Source organism: Lissotriton vulgaris, chromosome 2_1, assembly GCF_964263255.1.
Source record: "Lissotriton vulgaris chromosome 2_1, aLisVul1.2, whole genome shotgun sequence".
Lineage (NCBI taxonomy): Eukaryota > Metazoa > Chordata > Amphibia > Caudata > Salamandridae > Lissotriton > Lissotriton vulgaris.
This window is the reverse complement of record NC_141687.1, coordinates 1664644616-1664669776: the sequence shown is the minus strand read 5'-3', so window position 1 is coordinate 1664669776 and position 25161 is coordinate 1664644616. Positions and strand designations below refer to the sequence as shown.

The 25161-nt window shown below is 45.5% G+C and overlaps 1 protein-coding gene across 8 annotated transcripts in view; it reads left to right on the top strand.

Annotated features, from left to right (window-relative positions):
* Positions 1–25161, top strand: part of WDTC1 (WD and tetratricopeptide repeats 1) — a 524512-nt gene that overhangs the window by 85270 nt on the left and 414081 nt on the right. For all 8 annotated transcript variants that reach the window (XM_086957606.1, XM_086957601.1, XM_086957604.1 and 5 more), the window contains one exon: positions 11362–11497. In XM_086957606.1, coding sequence (XP_086813732.1) covers positions 11450–11497 — 48 coding nt within the window. In that variant the 5' untranslated portion in view covers positions 11362–11449. The remainder of the gene's footprint in view (positions 1–11361; positions 11498–25161) is intronic.

The following is a 25161-nucleotide window of genomic DNA, read 5'->3' as shown; positions in this document are numbered from 1 at the left end:
AGTCAAACGAGACCCAGACCGGAGAGTGATCCGAGATACCTCGAGCCAGGAGACGCGCGGTGGAAACAGACTGGGCCTGGGCCGCCGGGGCCAGGACATAGTCCAGTCTAGAAAAGCTACCGTGAGCACCCGAGAAGAAGGAGTACTGTCGCTGAGCAGGGTGTAGCAAACGCCAGCAATCAATCATCCCCATGGAACATACAAAATCAGGCATCCAAGACTGGGAAGGGCGAAGATCCCTAGAGGGAAAGCGGTCCAGATCCCCTGAGACAACCGAGTTGAAATCCCCACCCACCAGCAACAATCCCTCGGGAAGATCCAAAATGGCGCCACCCAGGTCCCTGAATGTAGTCTCCTGCAACCCCGGGGGAACATAAACCGAAACCAAAACCAGTGTGCGGCCCTCCCACCTACCCACCAGTGCCACATATCTGCCTCTGTCGTCCGCCCGCACAGACTCCACCTCCAACGGAAGGGACGCACGCACCATGATGCCCACCCCCCTGGAGCCCGAAGTGAAACCCGCATGTGCCACCATTTTGTAACCCCGACTATTCAAGGCCTTGCAAGCATGTCCCACCAAGTGGGTCTCCTGTAGGAATATTACATCCGGCGAGCAACGCTTAAGCATTTGTAAAACAACGCCCCTCTTAATACGATCCCCCAACCCGTTTACATTCCAGCTCAGCAAATGAAGTAATTTACCCCCCATCATCAAGGACGCATCGCGTCCCCCCCCCCGCCCACCTCAGCGCCCAATGCAACAAGATGACATACCAAAAGTTCCTCAGCCAGAATAAGAGGCAAAACAGAGAGAAAGTACAAAAAAACACACCCCAACTACCCACCACCCTGCACCCCTGCATCAGACTAGAATACACCCCAACTAGCAGTGTGCCTGTCGCCCCTTAACTAACCTACAAAAAGCCCACGAAGGAGAAAGGAGGCATCCCATCCCCCCCGTCATCCCCCATATCAATAACAAAATGAGTCAATGAAAGCTACAATGTCAAAAGCCGAAGCACCTCACGGCTTCCCCAGTCTCAGAAGACGATCAATCAAGTAATCATTCCTGTGCTGCCACGCCTCCGGTGGTGTCCTCCGTCTGGTCAGTCGATTCAGGCCGTTCCTGGGGCAGGGTGTCGAGCCAGTGTCCCACGTCGTCAGGAAAGTCGAAGAAGAAAGTCCGGTGGTCTCGTTCAATGCGAAGCTTGGCAGGATAGAGCATAGAGTACCGCAGGCCCATTTCCCTAAGTCTCCGCTTCACCCCGGTGAAACTCTGCCGCTGTTTCTGAACGGCCTGGGTGAAGTCCGGGAAGAAGTTCACTTCAGAGTTCTGGAAATGGAGAGGGCCCGCGGTCCTCGACGCCTGCAGGATAGCGTCTCTATCCCTATAATTTAACAGCCTCGCAATGATGGGGCGTGGGGTAGCCCCCGATTTAGGCGGCCCACCAGGGATCCTGTGGGCCCGCTCTACCGAGAAGAACTTGCTCAGGCCCCCGGGTTGTAAGTTTTTCACCACCAGTTCTTCCACGAAGAGTTCAGTTGAGTCCTCCTCGGCCTTTTCCGGTACTCCGGTGATGCGAACATTTTGGCGCCGCGCGCGGCCTTCGAACTCGTCCAGCCGTCGCGCCAGCACGCCATTAGCCATTTTCAAGTTGCGCACCTCCGTCTGGATGTCAGATACATCCGTGACCAGGCTGGACGTCTTAAGGTCCAAAGATTTCACCCGGTCATTAGTTTTCCCGAGGTCCGTCCTGATGAGATTAAGTTCAATTTTCAGGGAGTCGACCTTGCTGGACAGCTCCTCGCGAAGTGTGTGTACCTCCGTCCTCACCCCCGATATCGCGCCCATGACGTCCCTGAGCGTTATCTCGGAGTCATCCGGCGACTCATCCCTCCTCGGGTCTCTAGTGCGAACCACCTGCATCGGTGACCCCTTAGACTGGGAGAAGCGCTCGGGAATAGTAGACTGGGACTGAGATGGCTTCCTGGTAATCCGCTGAGTCTTGCCCGCATCCGAGCCACCCTTGCCCGCCATGTTGGCAATCACGGGACGGGGGGGAATACCAGGGGCGAGAGAGTCCAGCTGGGTACGTCCAGTGCACACCACAAGGTTAGCAAGGTCCAGAATCAAGAACGTCCAGCAAGGCGATCGGAGCTCAGGAACACCCTGCGGGTCTGAGAGGCTCTGGCAGGGAGAAACTCCGTAGGGACACCGCTGCTACCCGCCCTGGCACAGGCGATGCGGGAGGAGCCTCCGGGAGTCGTCGACACAACTAAGGCTAGGAATGTCCAATTTTCATTCCGAAAACGGGTGCCGCATCAGGCCTGGCTTAACAACCGATTCCCACCATCGTGGGACAGGATAGGAAGCAGGATTAATTCGGAAGATCGGGAGGTCTTCGGAGCTCTGAGCTCACGCGGCCATCTTGGTTGGCAGCGAAGCTCCTCCTCCCATTATTATTATTATTAATATTATTATGTTGTTTCTTATATAGCGCCTGAATCGACCCCCGAAGGGGTATCTCCGCGCTTGCCTTGGGAACCCGTCCTGGCTTTTCCCTGTGAGATAGCCCCTACAGGGCATCCCCAAGGTGAAAGCCAGGCATCCCGCCGCAGGGGGGCCGTTGTGGAGATTAAGCAAGCTTAATGCCCAGAGTTGCAGAGTGTGAACCCATGGTTAGGTCAGGCACCCAAGCGAGAATTATCGAGTCCATGGACATTTGAGCTCAAGACCCTGCCGTGTCGGGAATTGAACCCTGGTCCCGGGTCTGACCGCTGCTTCAGGGTCTGCCTGCTCTAACCAGTGAGGCACACTTCTCCCCTTCCTAACCCAGTTGTTCAATCAGATCTTCCAGGAGGGGTTGCTCCCTCTCGACTCATGGAATGACGCTTCAATTACTCTGATATTGAAGCCAGGTAAACCAGCCGAGAGCTGCGGCTCATACAGACCGATTTCCATTCTAAACTCGGACTACAAGCTTTTTACATCTGTCCTTGCCAGAAGATTGGGAGAGGTGGCACCTTGTATTCTACATCAGGACCAGCAAGGCTTTGTGAAGGGTCGCCAGCTCTTCGAGCTGACTTATGATCTGGTGGGAGCCATCGACATAGCGACTGCGGACTCTTTGCCCCTAGCTGTTATCACGTTGGATGCCACCAAGGCCTTCAACAGGGTGAATTGGACATTCCTGTCGGGGGTCTTGGGGAAATTCAACATTGGGGATGGTTTCCGCAGAGCGGTGAACCTACTGTATCGGAACCCCACAGCTTCTTTGTTGGTCAATGGTGAATCGTCTGACCCGTTCAACATCACTCTGGGTACCAGGCAGGGCCGCCCCCTCTCCTATTTGATTTATGTATTGAAACCTTTGCCCAACGGCTGAGGGACAACACTAACATCAAGTCTTTTATCTATAGGGGATGGGAGAGGAAAGTAGCCCTGTACACGGATGACATTTTCATCTTCACCTCAGATCTGCGTTCAGCACTCCCCTCTGTCTAACTATGGTGAGATATCTGGATATCAAATCAATGCATCCAAAACGGAGATGATGCTGTGGAATGGGGCGGAGCCGGTGGCAGGGGCTCAGCTAAGTCATTCTATGCGCTATCTTGGTTCTCACCATTGTTAAGGATATAGACAAAATCGCTCTGCTGAATTTCGATATTGTGGAGAGAGATTGTAAAAAACTTTTGAAGTCTTGGTCTTCGCTCCCCGTTTCCATTCTGGGTAGAGCTAACCTGGTTAAAATGACTATTTTACCCAAAATCTCCTTTTTGTTTAATACTGTCCCGCTGCATTTTGAACCTTCTACCCTAACAAAACGTCAAGGCCACATTCGTTCTTTTATCTGGAATGATCGCATCCCTCGAATAGCATGGAAAAAGATCAGGCGCCAGAGAGAAAAGGGGGGTCTGGCAGCGCCTGACCTACAGTTCTACGCTTGGGCTTTTCAATTCTCCTATGCCAGGATGCTGCTTAAGATGCCGACAAACGTGGGAGTAGGTAGCATGTTTGCTGCATTACTTAGAGGAGAGGGAGTAGGCCAGCAGGGTTTTTTGCTTAAATTTGGGGATCCTAAGTTTTTTAAAAAGGTTAAGTTGAAGATTTTGTTGGGATTCACAGAAACATAGTTTAAACTAAGAGGTGCCACCAGGTAGGTCGCCACTGTGGGATGCCCTGGGTTGTCCAGTGTGGCTCCTTGATAGCTTGGCAACACCCTTGAGAGAGGCTGGCCTGGAGGTTTGGGGGGATCTCTTTTTATATGGCTCCTTGTTACCTTGGGACTACTTATCAGCTAGAGTGGGGTTAGGTCTCTCTAGATTTAAACATCTACAGATGGCAAGCTGGGCCCACACACAGAGCTCTGTCAGGGGTAGATTCCAAATAGGAGGCAATAGCAGTATATTGACCTTGATGATGGACAAACCTCTGGTAACTTATGAGATCTCGTTCTGGTACAATTTGTTACTGGAAGAGGTCGACGGGGATTTCATCCTTCCCGCGACATTGTGAAGCTCTTCTTTTATTGGAAAAGACCTCGAACATTTGGTATTCCTCCTTTAAGATCTTGTGGGATACTGTGAAGCCGGCGTGGTTGCATAGGAACCATCTTTTTACGCTATATAGGGCGTACTACTCTCCACAGCGGCTATCGAAGTTTGCAACTGATTCCATTGTGGCATGCCCTAAGTGTGGGCTGCTTGCAGCCTCTGATCTACACATGTTCTTCGAATGTCCATTACTGCTACCTTATTGGGACTCTATCAGTACTCTGTTGACAACATCTTTGGGTTTTGAAATCCCAATCAATGCATTGCTCGTAATTTTCGGAACATCGTTAGAAGTCCAAGATCCTGTCAAAAAACTCTTCTATTGTATCCTATTGGCCAGGAGAGAAATTTGAAGGAAATGGAAGGAGCCACTGCCTCCCACATTATTAGACTGGCGTATCTCAGTCCTGCAAACGTCTAAAATTGATCTAGCAAGATCTGGTAACCCTGATAAACGTGACTTTTGGCACCTTTTAAATTGGGTCTAGGTGATTTTTCTTCTGACCGTGGGTTTTTTTTTTTTCCCCACTGTCCGATGATTAACTGTTTGGTCTACTCTCCTACTCTCCTCCTCAGATTTACCTAATGTCAGGGTCCCCCTGACCTTAATGGGTTCTGAATTGTAGCAACATGGCTCCTTCATGGTTATCATCTCGCGGCGCTTTTTTTGAGAGGCTGAATAAAAATGAGTGCCAACACTGCATCAGTCGGTTGACGGCACTACCAGTTTACCTGTGACAGTATAGTTCTTTCCCCTCTCCTAGTGCTCCTATGTGATCTACCAAGGGCGAAATGAGGACACACAAAAAAAAAATGCTACTCTGCTCTCAATAACAGAGGCTTGAACAACAGAGGAAACGAAAACAAATCCGAAACTGGAGTCACAACTGAACACATCCATTGCAAGCGAAGGTGTTTAAAGACAAACTATCACACTGTACTTGTTTCCTGTGAATATATGGGCGTGCAAGGAGGCTCTCTTCCTAAGCAGACAACTCCCCCGGCCAGATGCCAGGCAGTGACGCCCTCACGCATGGCTGCAGGCCAAGGTGTCCACACCGGAGTACTACAAATCATTTGCGCGCACACACACACACACAACTGGATCGCATACACGGGAACAGCCACGAAGAAAAACAAACACTCCAAAAGTCGAGTGTTTGAATGGCTATTCCCCATCAGCAGCGGTCATTGTTGCAGTGACGCACCAACACCGCACTCACAGGAACCGAAACTCGAAGTACCCTCTGCGTTATACCTCGAAACGAGCACACACACACTCTACCTCACCTCTAAGAAAATAATACACTGTGGTGCTGTCCATTCATAGCAATGGATGTTGAAATGTGCACACTCACACACTTCGCACTCGCACTACTTTGGGCCACACACACTCTGCGCACTCGCACTTTGCTCTCTCACACTACTTTAGGCCACACACTCTGCGCCCTCACACTACTTTGGGCCACACATTCTGCACCCTCACTCGCTCTGCACCCTCACACGCTCTGCACCCTCACACACTCTGCACCCTCACACACTCTGCACCCTCACACTCTGCACCCTCACACACTCTGCACCCTCACACACTGCACCCTCACACACTTTGCACCCTCACACACTGCACCACATAATGATATGCTACATAATTACACTGCACTCAATGCAACATACACTCCAAACAATACCACAGTGCCACATAATTACATGCCACACAATTACTCTACTGAATACAACATACACTCCACACAATACCACTCAGTGCCACATAATTATATGCTACATAATTACACTGCGCTCAATGCAACATACACTCCAAATACCACTCAGTGCCACATAATTACACACCACATAATTACTCTACTGAATGCAACACACACTCCACACAATATAACTCTGTGCCACATAATTATATGCTACATAATTACAATACAACATACACCTCAAACAATACCACGAGTGCCACATAGTTACACGCCGCATAATGACACGAAACTCAATGCAACATACACTCCAAATACCACTCTTTGCCACATAATTACACGCCACATAATTACACTCGACTGAATACACCATACACTCCAGACAATACCACTCTGCCACATAATTACACTGCAATCAACGCAACATACACTCCAAATACCAATCAGTGCCGCATAATTGCACTGCACTAAATGCAACGTACACTGCAAATACCACTCAGTGCCACATATTTATTTATTTATTTTTAACATTTGTTAAGCGCGAACAATTGCCCGCAGGCGTCTCGGCGCTGTACTTTGTATGCTCTCCTGTGCGGTCTTACGAGGTTAGAGGTTGAATAGCCATGTCTTTAGTTTCTTTCTGAAGGACATAAGATTTGGGCTGGATCTTATGGATTGCGGGAGTGTGTTCCACAGTTTTGGGGCGGCAACTAGGAAACGTCTGTCTCCCCAGTTAACCAACTTAGTTTGTGGTATAACCAAATCGTTCAGTTTGGCTGAACAAAGTGTCCGAGAAGGAGTATATGGGACAAGATGGTTTATCAGAAACTGAGGTGCTTGGTGATGTAATGATTTATAGACAATGCACCGTGTCTTGAATTTTATTCTGTTCCTGATAGGGAGCCAGTGAAAACTTCTCAGCGTCTCAGTTATAGGCATGAATTTGGGAATATCTGAGAGCAATCTGGCTGCTGGATTTTGGACTGTCTGCATTTTCTTGATTACCCCGACTTGGGCATTGGCAAATAGGCCGTTGCAGTAGTCTAATGCAGACAGGACAAGGGCGCTGACCAGTGTCTTGCCTACATTTTTGGGAAGAAAGGGAAGGATTTTCCTAACCAAGCGTAATTTGTAAAACGCTGTGGTGGCCGTCTGGTTGGCATGAGCCATAAAGTTTAACTTGTCATCGAAGATGACTCCCAGGTTTCTCACCTTAGTGGCAGGTTTAGGCAAGGCTCCAAAGGATGATGGCCACCAAATTGGGGACCAATTAGGACTGAGGTGGCCAAAGGTTACCACCTCAGTTTTGTCGGAGTTTAGTTTTAAACAGTTTGCTGCCATCCACTGTCCGATGGCCAGCATACCTGTTTTAAAACTCTCCGCTACTGTTTCCCCATCGTTTCTGACAGCCAGAATCAGCTGGGTGTCATCCGCATATGAGGTAAGGTTCATCCCATGCGCTTTGATGGTTTTAGTGAGGTCCGACACATAGATGTTAAGTGTCGGACTAAGGGATGAACCTTGAGGTACCCCACATGGCAGCGACAGCTCCGCAGACTCGAATTGTCCCAGGATAACTGCCTGGGATCTATCCGTCAGGAAAGATGCCAATAGTTTTTTTGCCAAGCCTTGCACGCCCATCTTTTCGACACGGCCGACTAAGATCTTGTGGTCGACCGTGTCGAAGGCGGCCGATAAATCTAAGAGCACCAGTAGTGCAGCACCACCTTGGTCTCTGATTAGTCGGATGTGGTCCGCCGCTTTGATGAGCGCTGTTTCAGTTCAATGAAACTTGCGGAATCCAAATTGCGTTTCGTCGAGCAGATGGTATTGCTCGATGAATTCCGCAAGTTGAGTATTCATGGCTTTCTCAACTATCTTGGCAAGAAACAGGAGATTGGCTATAGGCCTGTAGTTTTTCAATTCAGTTTTATCTAGGCCAATTTTTTTCAATAGAGGCTTTAGCAAGGTCTTTTTTAAAGGGTTAGGGAAGACGCCTGTACGGAACATTAAGTTGCATATTTGAGTTATAACAGGAATCACAGTATCCATTAATGAGCGGAGGGTGTTCAGGGGACAGGGATCCAGTGCAGATCCAGATTTGATGGTTTTAATGCTGTCCTGGATTTGGTTTTCTGTGACCTCTGCAAAATGAGATAGGTTATTACTTGTAAGTGGAGTGGTTGTATTTTCAGTGTTTTGATTATCACCAGAATTGAATGCAGAGAAAATATCATTCACTTTGGTGTAGAAAAAAGATGCCAGTGAGTCACAAAAACTTTGTGAGCTAGGGGGGGGGGTCAAGTCAGGAACGCATCCTGCCAGCTGTTTGGTTATTTCGTAAAGCTTTTTATTAGAGTTTTTTGTGCTTTCGATTTGCTCGCTGTAGTACTTTTTCTTGGCCTCTATAATCAAGTGTTTGTAATGAGTTAAAAGTTCCTTATACGTCTTTCTACTTTCGTTGTCGTAATTCTTCCTCCAATGTCTTTCTTTATTTCTGCATTGCTGTTTAAGTTTTCTGAGCTCCTCAGTATACCAAGTTGCTGATGGGGAGCTTCTATTCCTAGACATCCTTTTTACTGGTACTAAATTATTGGCAGCCTGGTCCAGCCATGCTTGGTATTGCTCAGCAGCGATTTCTGGGCCATTGGACAGAGTGGGTTTTGAGATGTCTAATGCGTCCCTGAGTTTAGGTATATTGATATCTTTCCATACCTTAAATGTTTCCTGTTTGGGGTCAGGTGTTATGACGGAAGGGGTTTTGCTAATTTTTATCATGGCCTGTACCAAGTAGTGGTCGGTCCAAGTCATCGGCAGGACGTCGGTCACTAGCAGATTCTCTAGATTAGTGAATATTCTGTCTAAAGTGTGTCCTGCATTGTGGGTAGGTCCCTTCACCAGCTGTGATAGACCGAAGACCTCCATTTCTGACTTTAGAGACATGGTGTCTTTGTCTTCGCTACATTCAAGATGGAAATTAAAGTCTCCTAACAGTGTAATGGGTTTATCAGTTGCTGAGGCTTCTAAGATAGTGGCGATTTCTGTAAGAAATTCCGACCGAGTTTCTGGTCGTCTGTATAGTAGAACGCCTCTAAAGTTGTAGGAGGGGGACAGGTAAATGTTAAATTGAAATGCCTCACATGCTGTGGAGGGAATTGCCGTGGTATGGATTTTGAAAGTATCTCGGGCAATTATGGCTATCCCACCTCCTCTTTTGCCAATTCTGTCCAGCCTGTAGGATTTGAATCCTTCTGGGACAGCTATTACAAGATCTGGATCCGATGCTTTATCCATCCAGGTCTCTGTCAGGAACAATATATCAAGGTTCCTGTCTAGAAGTACTTCAGCAATTTCTTGCCTATGTTTAGCCAGAGAACGCACATTAATGAGGGCAATTATACAATTTTGTGTTGTCTGATTTGTGTTGTCACTTCCCACTGGTTTGTTTAGTAGGGGAATGGACACCTGACAGTGCTTGCAACTTAATATAGTAGTTGACGATGTGGAGTCTGGGCTATATCTCGTGCATCCTTCCTTGATTTGGGGGCGAAGGTCAGTTAGCACGGAGTGAGAGAATGTTGGTAAGCGGGCGCATTTAGTAGAGCCAGGGGTAGTGGCCCTAGGCCCGTGTCCGGCGCAGACGGGCTTGCCTTTGGCGCGCCCGCTGCGCCCGCCCGCTGCGCGGACGGAATGGCCTCATCATTTTATACTCCGCAGAGGAGGGTGGGAGGCGTCCTGCCACTGGACCGCCAACCCTTCCTCCCTCCAAGATGGCGCCTTTTCCCCGCGTTGTCAGCCCCTAATCGGCCGCGCCGGGAGGAAAGGTGAGAGGAGTGTGCCTCGGTGCAAAGCAAAATCTTGCACACGAGAGCGCGGTCATGCAGTGAGAATTAAAAGCGCTACTGTTAAAATATATACAATTTTTAAAAGTTACCGCTTGTATCACCACAAAAGGAAAGAAAGTAGAGCCCCCGGCTTTCCGCCTCAGGGGAGAGTAAACTAGTATAATTATGTGGCGTAATTACACGCCACATAATTATACTGCACTCAATGCAACATACACTCCAAATACCGCTGAGTGCCACATAATTACATGCCACTGAATGCAACATACACTCCAAATACCACTGAGTGCCACATAATTACACGCCACATAATTACACTGCACTCAATGCAACATACACTCCAAATATCACTTAGTGCCACATTATTATATGCTACATATTTACACTGTGCTCAACGTAACACACACTCCAAATACCACTCAGTGTCACATAATTACCCGCCACATAATTACACTGTCTATCGCCCCTCACTCTATCTATCGCATCACCACAGCATCACTCGGCACCACCACAGCATCACTCGGGGGCACTACAACATCAATATACACTACCACAGCATCAATCTGTGCAACCATTCAACAACAACTGGTTCAAATATATTCTCTTAATGTTTAAAGCTTTATTACAAATGTTGCAAAAAGATGTTAATATTTCACTTCTGTTCTTGTATTTACAATAAAATACACTGAACATAATCTTCACAAAAGTTATTTACAAAAGTTTAAGCTATTGCCCTTATAAATTACAATAACTTTTATTTAAGTATTAATTAAAAAAAATAAAAGCTATTGTTATTTGTAATATCAATACATCTAAGTCACGTAAATACAACACGTATTGCAGTACAAATGCTATAGGTGTCACTTTTGCGAAAGTTATAACTATTGGCAATGTAAATGACAAAGCTATTAATTTTGTGATGTTCAAAACCAACACCTAAATAAGACATTTGTCATTTACAATACCAATAGCTCAAACTTTCCTAATGCGAGACCTATTGCATTGCAAATGCTTGTTTGAGTGTTGCTACCCCCGCCCTCAAAATGGCCAGTGCAATGCGCCTGATAACATGCCAAATTTCCCTTTTTCTCACTGTGTGATAGCTATCACCTTGCCAGATTAAACACTGTTGTGAACAGAGCACATCTGTAATGTTAGCACTCAGGGTTGAGTTTCTCTGTCAAAGTGTAGTGCCTTGTAAGCAGAACGCTCAGCAATGTTAGCACTCACACTGGTGTTTCCTTGTGATTTAGGTAATGTCTCTTTGGTGGAGTCAAGCAACGATGGAATACCGTCATACACCGGAATTGGTATAGCATCCTCTTACCTGCCCCATTCAAGATGGCAAAAGTAAACATTGCACAAGACCTCATCAACCGGCAAATTAAGGTACTCCATTTTTTAGTCTTCATCAGTATAAAACCATGTTGTCATTTTCCGTAAGATAACAAAGACATTTATAAAGTTTATTTGTGTTTGCTTAAGAACTGACTCGTTGATGAACAGGAAGCATATATCTCTCTGGATTCAAGATCATTTGCTGTCATAAGCCTCGATCAAGTGGACTTCTTTGAGCATTACCAAGCCAGTCCATGTAGTCGGACCTAAAAGTTAAGAACTTCCGAGTTGAATATTAGGTTAGGTTCTCATTTGGTTTCATCTTCCACTCAAGGTGCCTTTAAGCAGGTGTGGCAGGTGCAAATGGGGACAGCGCGCCCCTCTACAATGAATGCCTTTAGTGAAATACAGAAATGCTGATTCACAGCTGCTCCATGGTATTCTGAGCATGCGGCAATCCGCATGCACTTTAAAGAGGGGTTATAGTTTCCCCTGCAGGCTGGTGCAGTGAGTGACTGCATCTGCCAACAGGGGGAAGTCTGGGGGGTCCGTCGGACCCCCTTTCACCCTTCCACAGGGCTGCCCTCAGGGCGCCCACTGACAGTGCACCAGCTTTTTGTGGCACAATGCCAGTGTGTCTCCAAAAGGGTATTTTCCCCACTGCACCTGCATCCATAATATGGTGCAGGTGCAGAGTGAAAGGGATTCCTTCGGTTACATGGGGCCACACCCCCACGCAAATGAGGAACACACTGTGAAGATAACGCTGGCCCCAAGTACTTTAAATGGGCATGTATTGTCTTGTACGGAGTACTTGCACTTCTTTAATTTGAAAAGAGTATCTGCACTTTTCAGCTCGGCTGCAATACATTTAATGGGAGAGTACTGGCACTTCTCACGAGCAAATAAGTACTCTAAACATACAATACCAGCACTTCTGTATTTCCATTTAAGCACTGTCTGACGCTGCATGTACACCAGCACTATCAGTATTACAGAAGGGGCCGCAAAAGCGCCTGTGGCCTGTTCTGTAATAGAAATGTGCCCCTTGTGCGCACATGCCCGTTATGCCCCAGGCCATGTTCCTTAATATGGCCCCATGTAGTTCAGTTTAGAAATGCAGCATAAGATTAATGGCTTGAATGTCCAGGGAATTTCTGGAATGCATTTTCCATTAGAAGCAATTCCCGATTTAGATCATGAAAGGGGTATATTTTACATAATTATCCCCATTCCAACTGCTCCACGCCTACAAAGTTGTAACTGAGAGCTACAATCTCACCAAAATAGGGTTGTCTTTTACCCTCCGCCTTTCTGCTTTTTATCTAATCTTAAAGGCCAAATTAAACTATGCCAACGTCGGGTCATCACAAAGAGTTAAACACTGGTTGCGAAACATTACACACAGCCCTGTTCAGCATTGCACATCTTGCATACTCTTAAGCGCTGTCCCTGAAATTATTTATCTTATTGTACATATGCATGATTAGCATTCTTAGGCCTTTATCCTTAGAAAACTAAGGTGAGGTGATGTATAGGAGTTTGTGGTCTCTCAAACCTGCCTGAACTTCAAGTTAGCTGTTGGAGCAGACAAGGGGGGAAATGTAGTTATTCTAAACACCTCAGATTACCTGCTAGAAGCACAACGTCAACTGGATGATAATACCTGCTACCAAGTTTTGGAAAAGAATCCCACCCAATCAATTCAAGAAAGATTATCTACACTACTCGACCTATGGTACGAAAAAGGCCTCCTCAGTATAGAAGAAAAGAACCTTTTATACATTAAAAAACCAGTTGTACCAACCCTGTACCTGTTACCCAAGGTGCACAAACCTGGACGAATACCTAAGGGAAGACCCATAATTACTGGAATTGACTCCGTTTGCTCCAACCTAGGAGCTTTCATAGACGCAGAGCTACAGCCTCTAATGAAAGCCCTGCCGTCATTCATCAGGGACACAAAGGATGTACTACAAAAACTGGACAATATAACATGGCAGGAAGATTTCTTTCTCATCGCAATTGACATTACCAGCCTATACACCTCAATAAAACATTCAGATGGTATAGCTGCCACCAGGAAATACCTGCAAACCCGTTCAGTACACCTAACGGCACGCAACAGAATGATTCTGGACTTCCTTGAATTCTGTTTATTTAACAACTATTTTCTCTTCAATGGGAAATACTATCTTCAACTGCGGGGGACGGCAATGGGGGCAAAATTTGCACCCCCATATGCCTGCCTCCTGATGGGAATGGTCGAACAACATTGGCTGTGGCAGGAAAGACCAGAAGAAGTGACAGACAACATAATAATGTGGGGTCGTTACATTGACGACATCCTAATGATCTGGCAAGGAACTGAGGACAAACTAAGATCATTTATCAAGTCCATGTCACCTAACCAATGGGGTATCGAAATTACTTATAACATCTCCAAAACAGAAATCGAATTCCTAGACTTGACTATCTACATCTCAGAGAATCAACTCCACACCAAAATGTACAGAAAACCAACGTCTGCAAATTCCATCTTACATGCCACCAGCAGCCACCCTGCCCATACCATCACCAACATCCCAGGAGGGGAATTCAGACGGGCGCGCATGAACTGTAGCTCTGTGGAAGAATATGAAACTCATTCAGCGAACATAACTGAGCGTCTAAGACAAAGAGGTTACAAAGAGAAACAACTTGCCAAAGCAGTCACTAAATTCAAAACATCTGACAGACAGAGCTTATTGCACAACAACCAACCACAAGAGAAAAAACAAACCATTCGCTTTACAACTGAATACAACAGTGGGCAACAACATATACGTAAGGCCTTACAAAAACACTGGCATCTGTTGAAAGACAATCCAACTCTGTCCGACACATTACAAGATAAACCTCAAATGGGCTTCTCACGAAGTAAAAATCTAAGAGATATGATTTGTCCATCCTTTCTTGATATTCAACCAAAACCAAGAATATTTCCACCGCAGACCATAGGCTTTTACACCTGCATGAACTGCTCGATCTGCAAACTGGGGAAATCCAGAACCAAAGAGGTCCTAATCAATGGCACCAAATACAGGATCAGAGATCTCATTAACTGTGAAAGCACCTATGTCATCTATCTAATAACATGCCCGTGTGGACAACATTACATTGGCAGCTCGAAAAGACCTTTGAAAGTCCGGATACAGGAACATTACCGAAATATCCATGGCACGGACACCAGACAGTCCCTTGTAGATCATTTTCTTCACCATCACAAAAACAATCTGAATTTCACGTTTGTTGGTTTAAAAAAACTGAAAACTCCCAAACGAGGTGGAGACTTGGAACAGATGCTCCGTCGAGAAGAGAGTTCACTAATCATCGGAATGGAAACTGTAACAAAGGGACTCAACCAAGAATATGAGTGGCATCACTGGCTGTAATGGACCCAATGTTGTGTTCTGAGAGGGTGATACCCCACTCTCTTTACCACACACAAGGGGCTGCATAAATATGGGATTGCATAAATGGAAACGATCCATAGACTATAACATCCCCTTACTTCTAGGCATATGTGAGACACTGAAATAACAGCATGGATTTTACCACTCACATATGAGACAAAATACATATAGACATCCGGGGATATATCCTTTGTTTTTTTCTTGCAGTTGTTATTCTGCGTGACCATGTTTTCCCTTTCTTTATTTTTTTAGGCAGATGCACCTGCATAATGGTATAATACATTATATATACATGACTAAGTGTGCCTTAATAAGTTAGAAGGTCACATCAATCTAAAAAAATACCCAAAAAAATAAATAAATCTAGAAACATAACTAGTAATGAAATTCTGAATGTTCAAAGAATTGTGCACCTTAATTCTAGCATCCAATTTTTAAGGGTAGGACATCACCTCTAGACACTTGATGAAAATAAAATCCATTTATGACAGCACACCCAGTGTCTCGGTACAAATCACCTCTCTGGCCATTCCAAACAAATATATGACTCCATGAGCATATTTAAATCTCGCAGCATACCAGCTGTCCAAAATTTTACGGTTGTCTTTCCTTCTTCTCACCACTCACAAATGGCGTCCGCTCTACCGAGCCGATGATTATACTCTTTTTAACCAATCTCCCCAGCACAAACAATATTATTGATAATGATACACCCTTGTTACACTCATTAATCAAAATAAATTGGGGAAGTTTTGCATGCCCATCATACCAACAAAATTACCCCAAATGCAACATACCGAAGAACTGTCCATAATTTACACTTTGCCTAGAGTGGTATTCCACCACTTACAAATGGCGCCCGTCTTACCGAGCCCATTCACACACCTCTAGGAGCGTCAGTTTCAGCACAAATACTCTCGCTGTATCTAACTGCCGATCTTTCTCTTATCTGGTAAAAAAACCCATACGGCCAACCCTTTCATGCTCATTAAACATTTTAAGTAAGGATAATACAATCCCAACAAAGTTTATCAAATCAATACCAATTTGCGCAGCATACTTCTTTTACTTCCGGGTCCTCCCCTTTAACTCCCGGATCCCGCGACTGCGAGATGCGGAAGGACACGAACGAGGAATCGCCATGCTGGGAGGACCTTGGGACTGTAGGCATTAGCCTAAAAAGTAAGTCGGACTTGCCGTACACTTTTACCGAGCCTAACTGCTTTCTGTAAACTCCGCACTTAACGCGGTTGATCCCTTTATACCCGTTTTCCCTGCAATAGTAAACGCTCGCATTTCGTTTCGGTTTCCCTGCAATGGAAACGCTCGCATTTCGTTTCGGTTTCCTAACATTGTGGCAGTCCATCTACCTATGGACATTGTGGCTCGCCAGCCGGTTTAACAGCAACCCTGACAGTATGCCCCCGAACTTGGATCTTATGTGGTTTTAAACATCAATATGATCGATGGCATCCCAGCCAGTCAGCCACATAAAACGGGTGATACATACAGGACGCCCTTGTCTCTTTTAAACACCATAACTTATGCCCGGGCACTAGACTCAATACCTAATACCATTCCCCTCTGTCCCACATTAAAGTACATGAAATAATCACGCTGTGCAGCAATCATGAAATTAAACGGTCTCAATCATGTGGCAAAGGTACTAGATTGTGTTAAATGTTAGAAAATATTGATGTGCCGGCAATAGATGTGCACTATCTTTTCCAGGCGTCGCTCTGAACACAATTACCAGACACTGCTGAAAGGAGACTGTCATAGCCTTTTGTAATACAAATGTCGCAGTCCAAATACAAACTATTAGGAATACCAACATGCTTGAAGTACCTGGTGATATATGAGCGTTTGGATGTTTCGTTTTCTGTGACAAAAGTAGAATACACATTTGTTATTATTGTCAATGGGGCAGACTAACTTCATGTATTGATAGCATGAATCTGGACATCTCAGTTGCAATTCTGTTTCCTTTTAGATCTTGACTCCACATAGTGAGAATCTGCCTGACATTATGTCCTATCTAAACATGTTGTACATATGCTTGGATGTCAACACAATTGCATTCATGAATTGCTTTGTTTAAATTAACAGGAAATGTTTTATCACTGAAGAATTGTAATTTTATACCACGGATAACGCACATACTTCTGTAACAGGAACTTTCGACGTGAATTAACTCATCTAGGTATTATGATTGTATTTTATTGACTGCACTGTCACTTGCCTGTCCTTCAACTTTCCTTTGTCTTAACACCTTGGGATTCTCTGTTTGACCATCTGAACTTAGTGACTTTCCTCTTTACATTCCCATTCACGCTTATCTAAATCCTGCGGTGGGTTTGTACATCAATACTTGATAACTCACTCAAGCGGCTCTTGCCTGATATTTGTTTTTGAATTCTTCTGATCACTGCACTGTACTCAGGCACCATCATTTTCTGGGCACAGAAACTAACTTTTTAGGTTTTTTGCACCGAAGAATCAATCTAAGCACTTCCACACACTCGGTGTCCTCTCTGGTTTCTCTTGGGGTCATTTGCTTGTAGTTCACTCGAGTTTTAAAAACTTTCTTTTACTCCTTTCAACAGCCTTGAGAAAGCCCCGGCGCAAATCGCCAAGAGGGGGCGAAACACGTGTCGGCTGTCCTCATCGTATGAATTAAAATAAAGTAATTTTTCTACAAACAGAAAGATTTTTTGTCCTTCATATCAAGAGCTGAAAAAACGGATATTAATCCTGGCAAATAAATTCAATCTTACGTGGAGATCACACTCACAACTTCTTAAAGCTGTTGGAGTTGAGCAATTATGTGGCTCACCAACTCCCTCTATCACATTTTCTTGTCACTACTAATGGATCCAAATTATGGCCTGTGCAGCGTAATTGGTCCACTTTTGTGAGAAATGCCACACCTATTTCAGTTGAAAAGCCTCCTTTATTTTGTCATAAAATGTCTTGCCTGCCCCAGAAAAGGTAAAACATATGTCTTATCGTTGTTACATTGTTTGGCTGGGTTTGCAGTATGAGGCTGGTATTTTCACAGCTAGGGACTCCTTTTGGCTCAAACAATTATTTCCACTTGTGAACTTTAAATTCTTGTTTCAATAACACGTTATTTTAGAATGCTTAATTGGGACATAATAACAAAGGTTCTACTATTCAGTATTGCCTCACTTCTCTCAACACAGATGGTATCCGACTTGAGTAGTTTGGCCTATTATGGCGATATCAAAATTTTCACCATGATAATGGACTCATTTGGCGATGTGGGTAGCAGTGGAATTTGGCTGGGGCGGCTCCTCCGCTAAGGCAGAGGAGTGTTGCCCCACTGCTCTTTGAGCAGGGGAAAAAAAAGATAATAAAATAAAATTGTAACATAGTTATTATCAATTTATATTTCGCAGGTTCGGGACTTGGTTAGGGTGGGGCTGGTGCCAAAGGGGGAGGAGTGGTTTGTACACTCCAAGTGTGCATGTCAGCTTGGCCGTCCGTCTCTGGCCGGCCAAACAGTCATGCACACTTTGCATGTTTGCCACCAGGCTGCATTAAACACCCTGGTGGGGAACATGCTCAGGCCCCGAGTTCTGGAATATACAGGAATCCAAAACCGCAATCCTACTATCCAGTGTTCACGCACTTGTCCCTTTACAGCAGTTTCTGTGCTGCACAGATCTGTGCTTGTGGGGCAGAGTTATGCCACCAGAGAACTGATCAGTAAAAACAGACTGGGGCCATACGTTTTCCCTTCGTTGCCTAGACATCTGGGCACTGTTAGACACATTAACCCCTTCCATGCTGATGACGAACCCCAGCCGTCATGCACTACGGTGCTTGTGTGCTGATGACGGCTGGGGTTCATCACGGCCCGCCCCTGTTCGTGTTGTTTACAGCACACCAGGGGAATCGCAGTCGCATGGAAGGGGTTAACTAACGAAAAAAATTTAAGTTCATGCAGGAAGCTCTTCTCTTGTTTTCAGATTTAAAAAAAAAGTTTTAGCAAACATAGCACTGGTACAATTTGTAATTCCATCACAATGCCCCCGACCCCCAGCCCCCTTCACCCCTGAATGTTTGTGCTCATCCCATAGATAAAGGCTGAGTGAATGGTGGTAGGAGCTGCAATCTTTGTGTAATTGAACTTTACATTGTGAGTGTACAACTATTTTAAATTGCTTTCCTTCCTCCAGGCACTGCACATTAGTAAGCTTAGTAAGCTTAATGCAAATTTGCCCCCACCCCAACCACTCAAGGTAAACAAAATGGACAAATAACCTGAAAACAAACTCTAGCTTGAGTGTGTAGAGAGTATTTTAATCTGCTTTCTGGTGGGTTAATAGTGAGTTTAGCAACTCATTTTGGGGATGAAAGAGCAGGTTTTCGAAGTGCACGAAAACCTAGTTTAGTGACTTTAAAGTGGGCCTCACCTGCAGATTTTGAAGATCTGGAAAGTATGTATTGAGCCAGACTGTAACCAAGGAGATTGTGAACTGAAGCAGTAGCCCCCCCCCCCGCTTGCCCCCCTCAGTTTTGAACATCATCTGACTCCGGCCTAGTGATTGGGCCTGGGCACAGAGTCAGACTAGCAGGCCTCCATTCAGCTTGAGGTTACATGATCTGTAGACCAACGACTTTTATTGGCTTTTTACAGGGTTTCTGATTCACCCCTTGTGATAGGCTTCACTGGTCATTGGGGTTTAGTTACTGATTGGTCGCTATAGATAAGGTTTTGATTGATTGATTGATTGATAGGGCTAAGGTTCCTGCTGGCCTATAGTCACATGATCACTATGGCTATTTAATCCTTGGGCTCAGGGTGCCCAGGTAAAGGTCTGCAGGTTAAGGGTATTACTTTTTGGCCTGAACAGTTTGGCCAGAAGCTCCACCATAAGAATTTTAGGTAATAAGCCAATTGTTCCCAAAATCTTAATCCATTAATTCTACCTAATCCCCACCTATACTAAATAAACACCCCTCACATAAAATTACTGAGTGACTTTAACTACTAATCTCCCCATCACCCATCTAAGTTTGTCAGAGGCAAAAATAACCACACCACCACACAACCTATCGCAAACAATGCACCAATTCAATAACCACAGCACAGCTAGCTTAAAAACATAATGTCACTTGCTAGTAGGAGACTAAAAATCAAGGGACGGCATGGACCTATAATTAAAAGGGGCATTTTTTCAGGAAGATGGCGGACTGAGGACGCCACGGAGCAGCAGCTAGTCGGAGGCTCCTCACTTACCCTACCCGGTAGACTGCTGTGATGCTCTCTTTGTCCTATGCTTCTACGGATTATTGAAATCACATGGATTACGCACTAGATGGCGACCGATTAACCAATTAAACTTTCCCTCCGCACTACCTTCTACGCTGGGTTGAGACTAGGAAACTCGGCCGACTCAGCAAAACCTTGCTTGGGGAAATAGTCGCACAAACTACTGACGCCGACCCGCCTGGTAGTCATCGCGGATGCAGCGGAGGCTTCGTATTCCTTTGCTGTCTGCCAGGCAAACAACTCTGTGGCTGGTAAACAGCTCGACATTCGGCTGGTCTGGTCTTTGGTGCTGACTGGCTCTGCTTGCACCGTCCACGGCAGAGGATACAACGCGGGCACTAATGGCTCCCAAGAATGTGCCGAGATCAACCCGTGTGAACAAGAATGCCGCTGTGGAAACAGTGGTACCGGCGACGGTAATGGTGGTGACGGCTGTCACTGCTTACTCAGTGAATACTGCAAGATCAGTCTCTGCCGCTTCTTCCCACCCGGCGGCTCCAGGGGATATGCAGACATCTGTGGGAGGAATCACTTTAACCCCATCGGGTAAGCACATTCTTCGGCCTCCCGTGCTTGTTGTGTCAGGGGCCTCTAGTATCCCTAAAGACGAGACTATGAAAGGTAATAAAAGAGTGGTGGTAGAAGAGACTGTTGACCAGGTTAATACAGGGGCAGAGGCTGAGGATGAGATAGATGCCGCAATATCGGTTTCTGGCTTGGATAACAGTACCAGCCCCCCTCAGCCAACTGAACCAGCGTCTTTTGCACCATGTACCTTAGAGAAACCTGAGACCACCTCCGATGGGCTGTTAAAATCAGGAGCTGCGAACGCTATGAGCTTGAGTTTAGCAGTGGATTATGTAATTTCTGAGGCAGCAGGGGCTGCTGTGGCAATCGAACATGGTGATATACTTACTGATATACCTGCTGACTGCCCTGACTGCCCATTGATCATTGGAGAAGATGCCTCTAATGAGGAATATGAGGATTTAGTAGACACTGGCTCTCCACTTGATACGGCTAAATATCTGATTGACAGAAGAGATAAAGCCAAACTCAAGTCAAAATCCAAGAGTAAAAAAGGGAATTTACTCCGCTTAGTAAATGCACCATCTCTAATTACTGCTCCACTACCGCGATTCCCTCAGCGAATACAAAATGCAAGTAAAAACAGCCCAGGCCACATATTTCTCCAATAGTATAGTGATGGCCAAATCGAAACCAAAGGAGATTTTTCACATTATAAAACAGCGAACGAAGCCTCCCCCCGCCCTGCAGGTCGATAAGTCCACCACCCACTGCAACAACGTTGCTGAATTATTTTACCAAAAAGTAAATACCATCTACTCAGCCTTTCCCTCCCTTATCAAAAACAGTACCTTTCCGACCCATCCCGATAAATCCACAGTACCTTACCCCCTTCCCCCCCCACCTCCCCAATCCACTTTGACTCACTTCCCCCTACTGGACCTCACAACTCTTGAATCCTTAGCAAAGAGAGTCAAATCCGGGTCTCCGGATGACCCAGCTCCCCCAGATATAATTCTGGCCGCCTCCCAGGTTACCCTACCTATAATTAGGGAGGTACTAAATGCTTCAATCATCTCTGGGATGGTCACGGCCATGGTCAGAGCTCTACTAAAAAAAACTTCCTCTAGACCCTACTGACCTGGCCAATTATCGTCCCATCTCCCTACTACGCTGGGTGAGCAAAATCTTAGAGACTCATGTAAACCATCACCTAGTAAATCTTTTGGAGAGTTTTCACCTGCTAGACCCCACACAGACGGGCTTTAGACCAAAACATGGGACTGAGACCGCTCTCCAAGGAAGCGAGAACAATCCTGGATCAAGGAGGATCAGTGGCAGTGATCCTCCTTGACCTAAGCGCAGCGTTCGATACGGTCAGCCATGACACTCTGCTGTACCGTATGTCCTGTGCTGAGATTAAGGACAAAGCCTGGTCATGGTTCAAGTCCTTTCTAGAGGACAGATCCTTTAGAGTCTTCGAGGGTGAGTCCATTTCTTCTAGTAGACCTCTGAAGTGTGAAGTCCCCCAGGGTTCCTCTCTGAGCCCCACACTTTTCAATCTATACATGAGGCCACTGGCTGAGGTCGTCCGCCCTTTCGGGATTAAGATCATCTCGTATGCGGACGACACGCAGCTGGTGGTCTCACTGACGCAGGATGATAACCTTCCTGTGTCAGGCGGGCTCAGAGAGTGCCTTGAAGAGGTGAAGACTTGGATGTCCTCCTCATCCCTCAAGTTGAACGGGGACAAGATGGAGCTGATGCTCCTAGGTCCCCCGGATCTTCGTCTCCCCGATGCCCTATGGCCCCCGTGTCTGGGTCCTCCACCATCTCCCAAAGAAAATATTAAGAGCCTCGGAGTTTGGCTGGACAGATCCCTAACATTTAATACACAGGCCACGAAGCTGTCAGCTACCTGTTTTGGCATCATGAGGATGTTATAGAAAATCTTCCCCCTCCTCCCCATGGAAGCCAAACAGGTGGCTATACAAGGGCTCATACAATCACGCCTTGATTTTAATAATGTGCTCTATCTCGGCGCCCCAGACCACATTCTGCGCAGGCTGCAGACAGTGCAGAACTGCGCAGCCCGCTTATTGCTGAAGATTCCTCGTAGACACTCTGTAAGGGCCGGACTGGTTAGCCTCCATTGGTTACCAGTTCTCAAAAGAATTCACTTTAAGGCAATGTGCATTGCCCATCAAGCCTTCTGGGACACTGGTCCAATTATTTCTCGTAACCTAGTCACTCACTACACGCCCAATAGAAGTCTCTGCTCCAGCCAGACCTTTCTAGCTGTGACCCCTAGAATTAAAAGATCCAGGTGTGGCGGCAGGACCTTTGCCTACAATGCCTCCAGGACGTGGAATGCTCTTCCACTTCACCTCAGAGCTGATTCTAACCTTACCTCATTCCGTAAACAGCTTAAAACCTTCCTTTTTAATTCACCCCTTTAACCCCGTACTCCTCTCCCCTCCCCCCCCCCCCCCCTGTGTTTTCCGGCTGGTTCTGGCTATCATCAGCGCTTGGATGCCTCAGGGCAGCAATTCGCGCTCTACAAATATAAATACAATACAATACAATACTTACAAGGAAATTTCTCCCCGCGGAGAAAAGCCCTCTTACGAAATGGATACAGGCAAAAGGGCTGGTGAAAAATATGACACTGAGACTTTCCGGTACGAGCCTATCAGATCACGACTCCACCAGAGATTCCTCTGCTTCACCAGACGATACCTCTTCTATCTGCAATATACCACAGCTACCAACTATTAATTCTTTATCTTAAACGGTATCCCTTGACATTGCTTCAACAGTTACACCCTTTGGTCCGACCCCTTCAACTGAGATCACATCTTTAAATCAAGCAGTCCTAAATGATATTAACCCTCACTCTAGCTCAATTTTATTAAATCCTCCGACCTCACCTTCATTAACTTCTGTGGTACCACACTCTCCAATTATTATTCCTGGATCTACTATGCCAAGAGTACAAGAAGCTGTTAGTTCTTCTCTTGATATTATCTTTCAGACTCTAACCAATCACCGGCAAGAAGCACAAGAACATTTCCTACAATTGCGAGATGATAATAGCAAACTGCAGAACTCTTTGCAAGAGATCACACATAAAATGGGGGGTCTATCACAAGAAATGGAGGATCTACAACACATGGTGGTTAACATCGAAGAAGGGTCTTCTCGCACTGAAACTACTATGGATCAACATGAGGCCCAGATTGTGTCTTTACAATTAAAAATTGAAGATTTAGTAAACCGTCAAAGACTATCAAATTTGCGACTATTTGGTATTCCTGAGGGTGCAGAGGGATCCTATCCCAGGGCATATGTTAATCTATTTCAGAAAGCGTTCCCGGAGTTAGCTGTTTGGGATTGGGACTCCCAACTTCAGAGAGTCCATAGATTACCACTTGTTCTGCGGAACAAAAAAAGCAAATTCTCCCGCCCTTTTCTTATTTATTTTGAGAATTTTTTACTGAGACAGGCTGTTTCACTCAAAGCAAGGCCTAACTCCCCTGTTACAACTGAATCTCTATTTTTTTTGTACGGTCGGATCTCAGTAAAGCCACTATGGACAGGCGCTGGAAGCATGCTTAAGCTTATCGACCTGTTTAAATCCCTCGGCGGGCAAGTGTTCCTGCAGGAACCAGCCCGCCTAAAAGTTATTAAGGGAGGTCGTACTTATTTTTTCACCGACGAAAGGGAGGCTGAGAGTGTGCTTTTTACATTCGTTTAATTCCGAGAGAATGAAAATTTAGTTTTCTAAAATTTAATGCTCACTTTTTTCTTTTGTTATCTGTTTTTTGTAATTAGTTTTTTTCACCTATCTCTCTGATTATATATCTCCGGGTAAGGTAGTGGGTTGAGCCCCATGCTGCTTCCTAGGGTAGCTGCCAATTCAGCAGCAGCAGATCGCTGAGGGGTGTTCCCTCCTGAGTGAGGTGAGGGAGTCAGGGGAGGGTGGGGCAGTTTTTGGTTTAAAAAAAGCAACTCCGGTAGGGGTTTTGATGGATGCACTAGGGAGAGGTTTATTTGTTTTAATCTGCAAAATGGAAAGAGATATTTTAATTTTTTTGAATGTTACAGCTAAAATGTTTGGCTTGGAACTTTGCCGGTCTCAATAATGAGAATGAAAGACGCTTAGTTCGTGAAGAGCTAGTATTGTACGACCCAAATTTTGTTTTTTTATTTGAGACCCACATTGCTTACAAAGACAGGAAGTTATTGGGACAGCTTGGCTATGAGGTTATCATTTGTTCTACCTTTTTTTTGTATTCGAATCATTTTTATTTGAAAAATAGAAGGAAAACAAGACCATACAATAAGGTGCAATAAAATACAGTAAAATACAATAAATGCAATTCACTCAATACAAGACACTGATTATACTAAAAACAAAGCAATAGTGA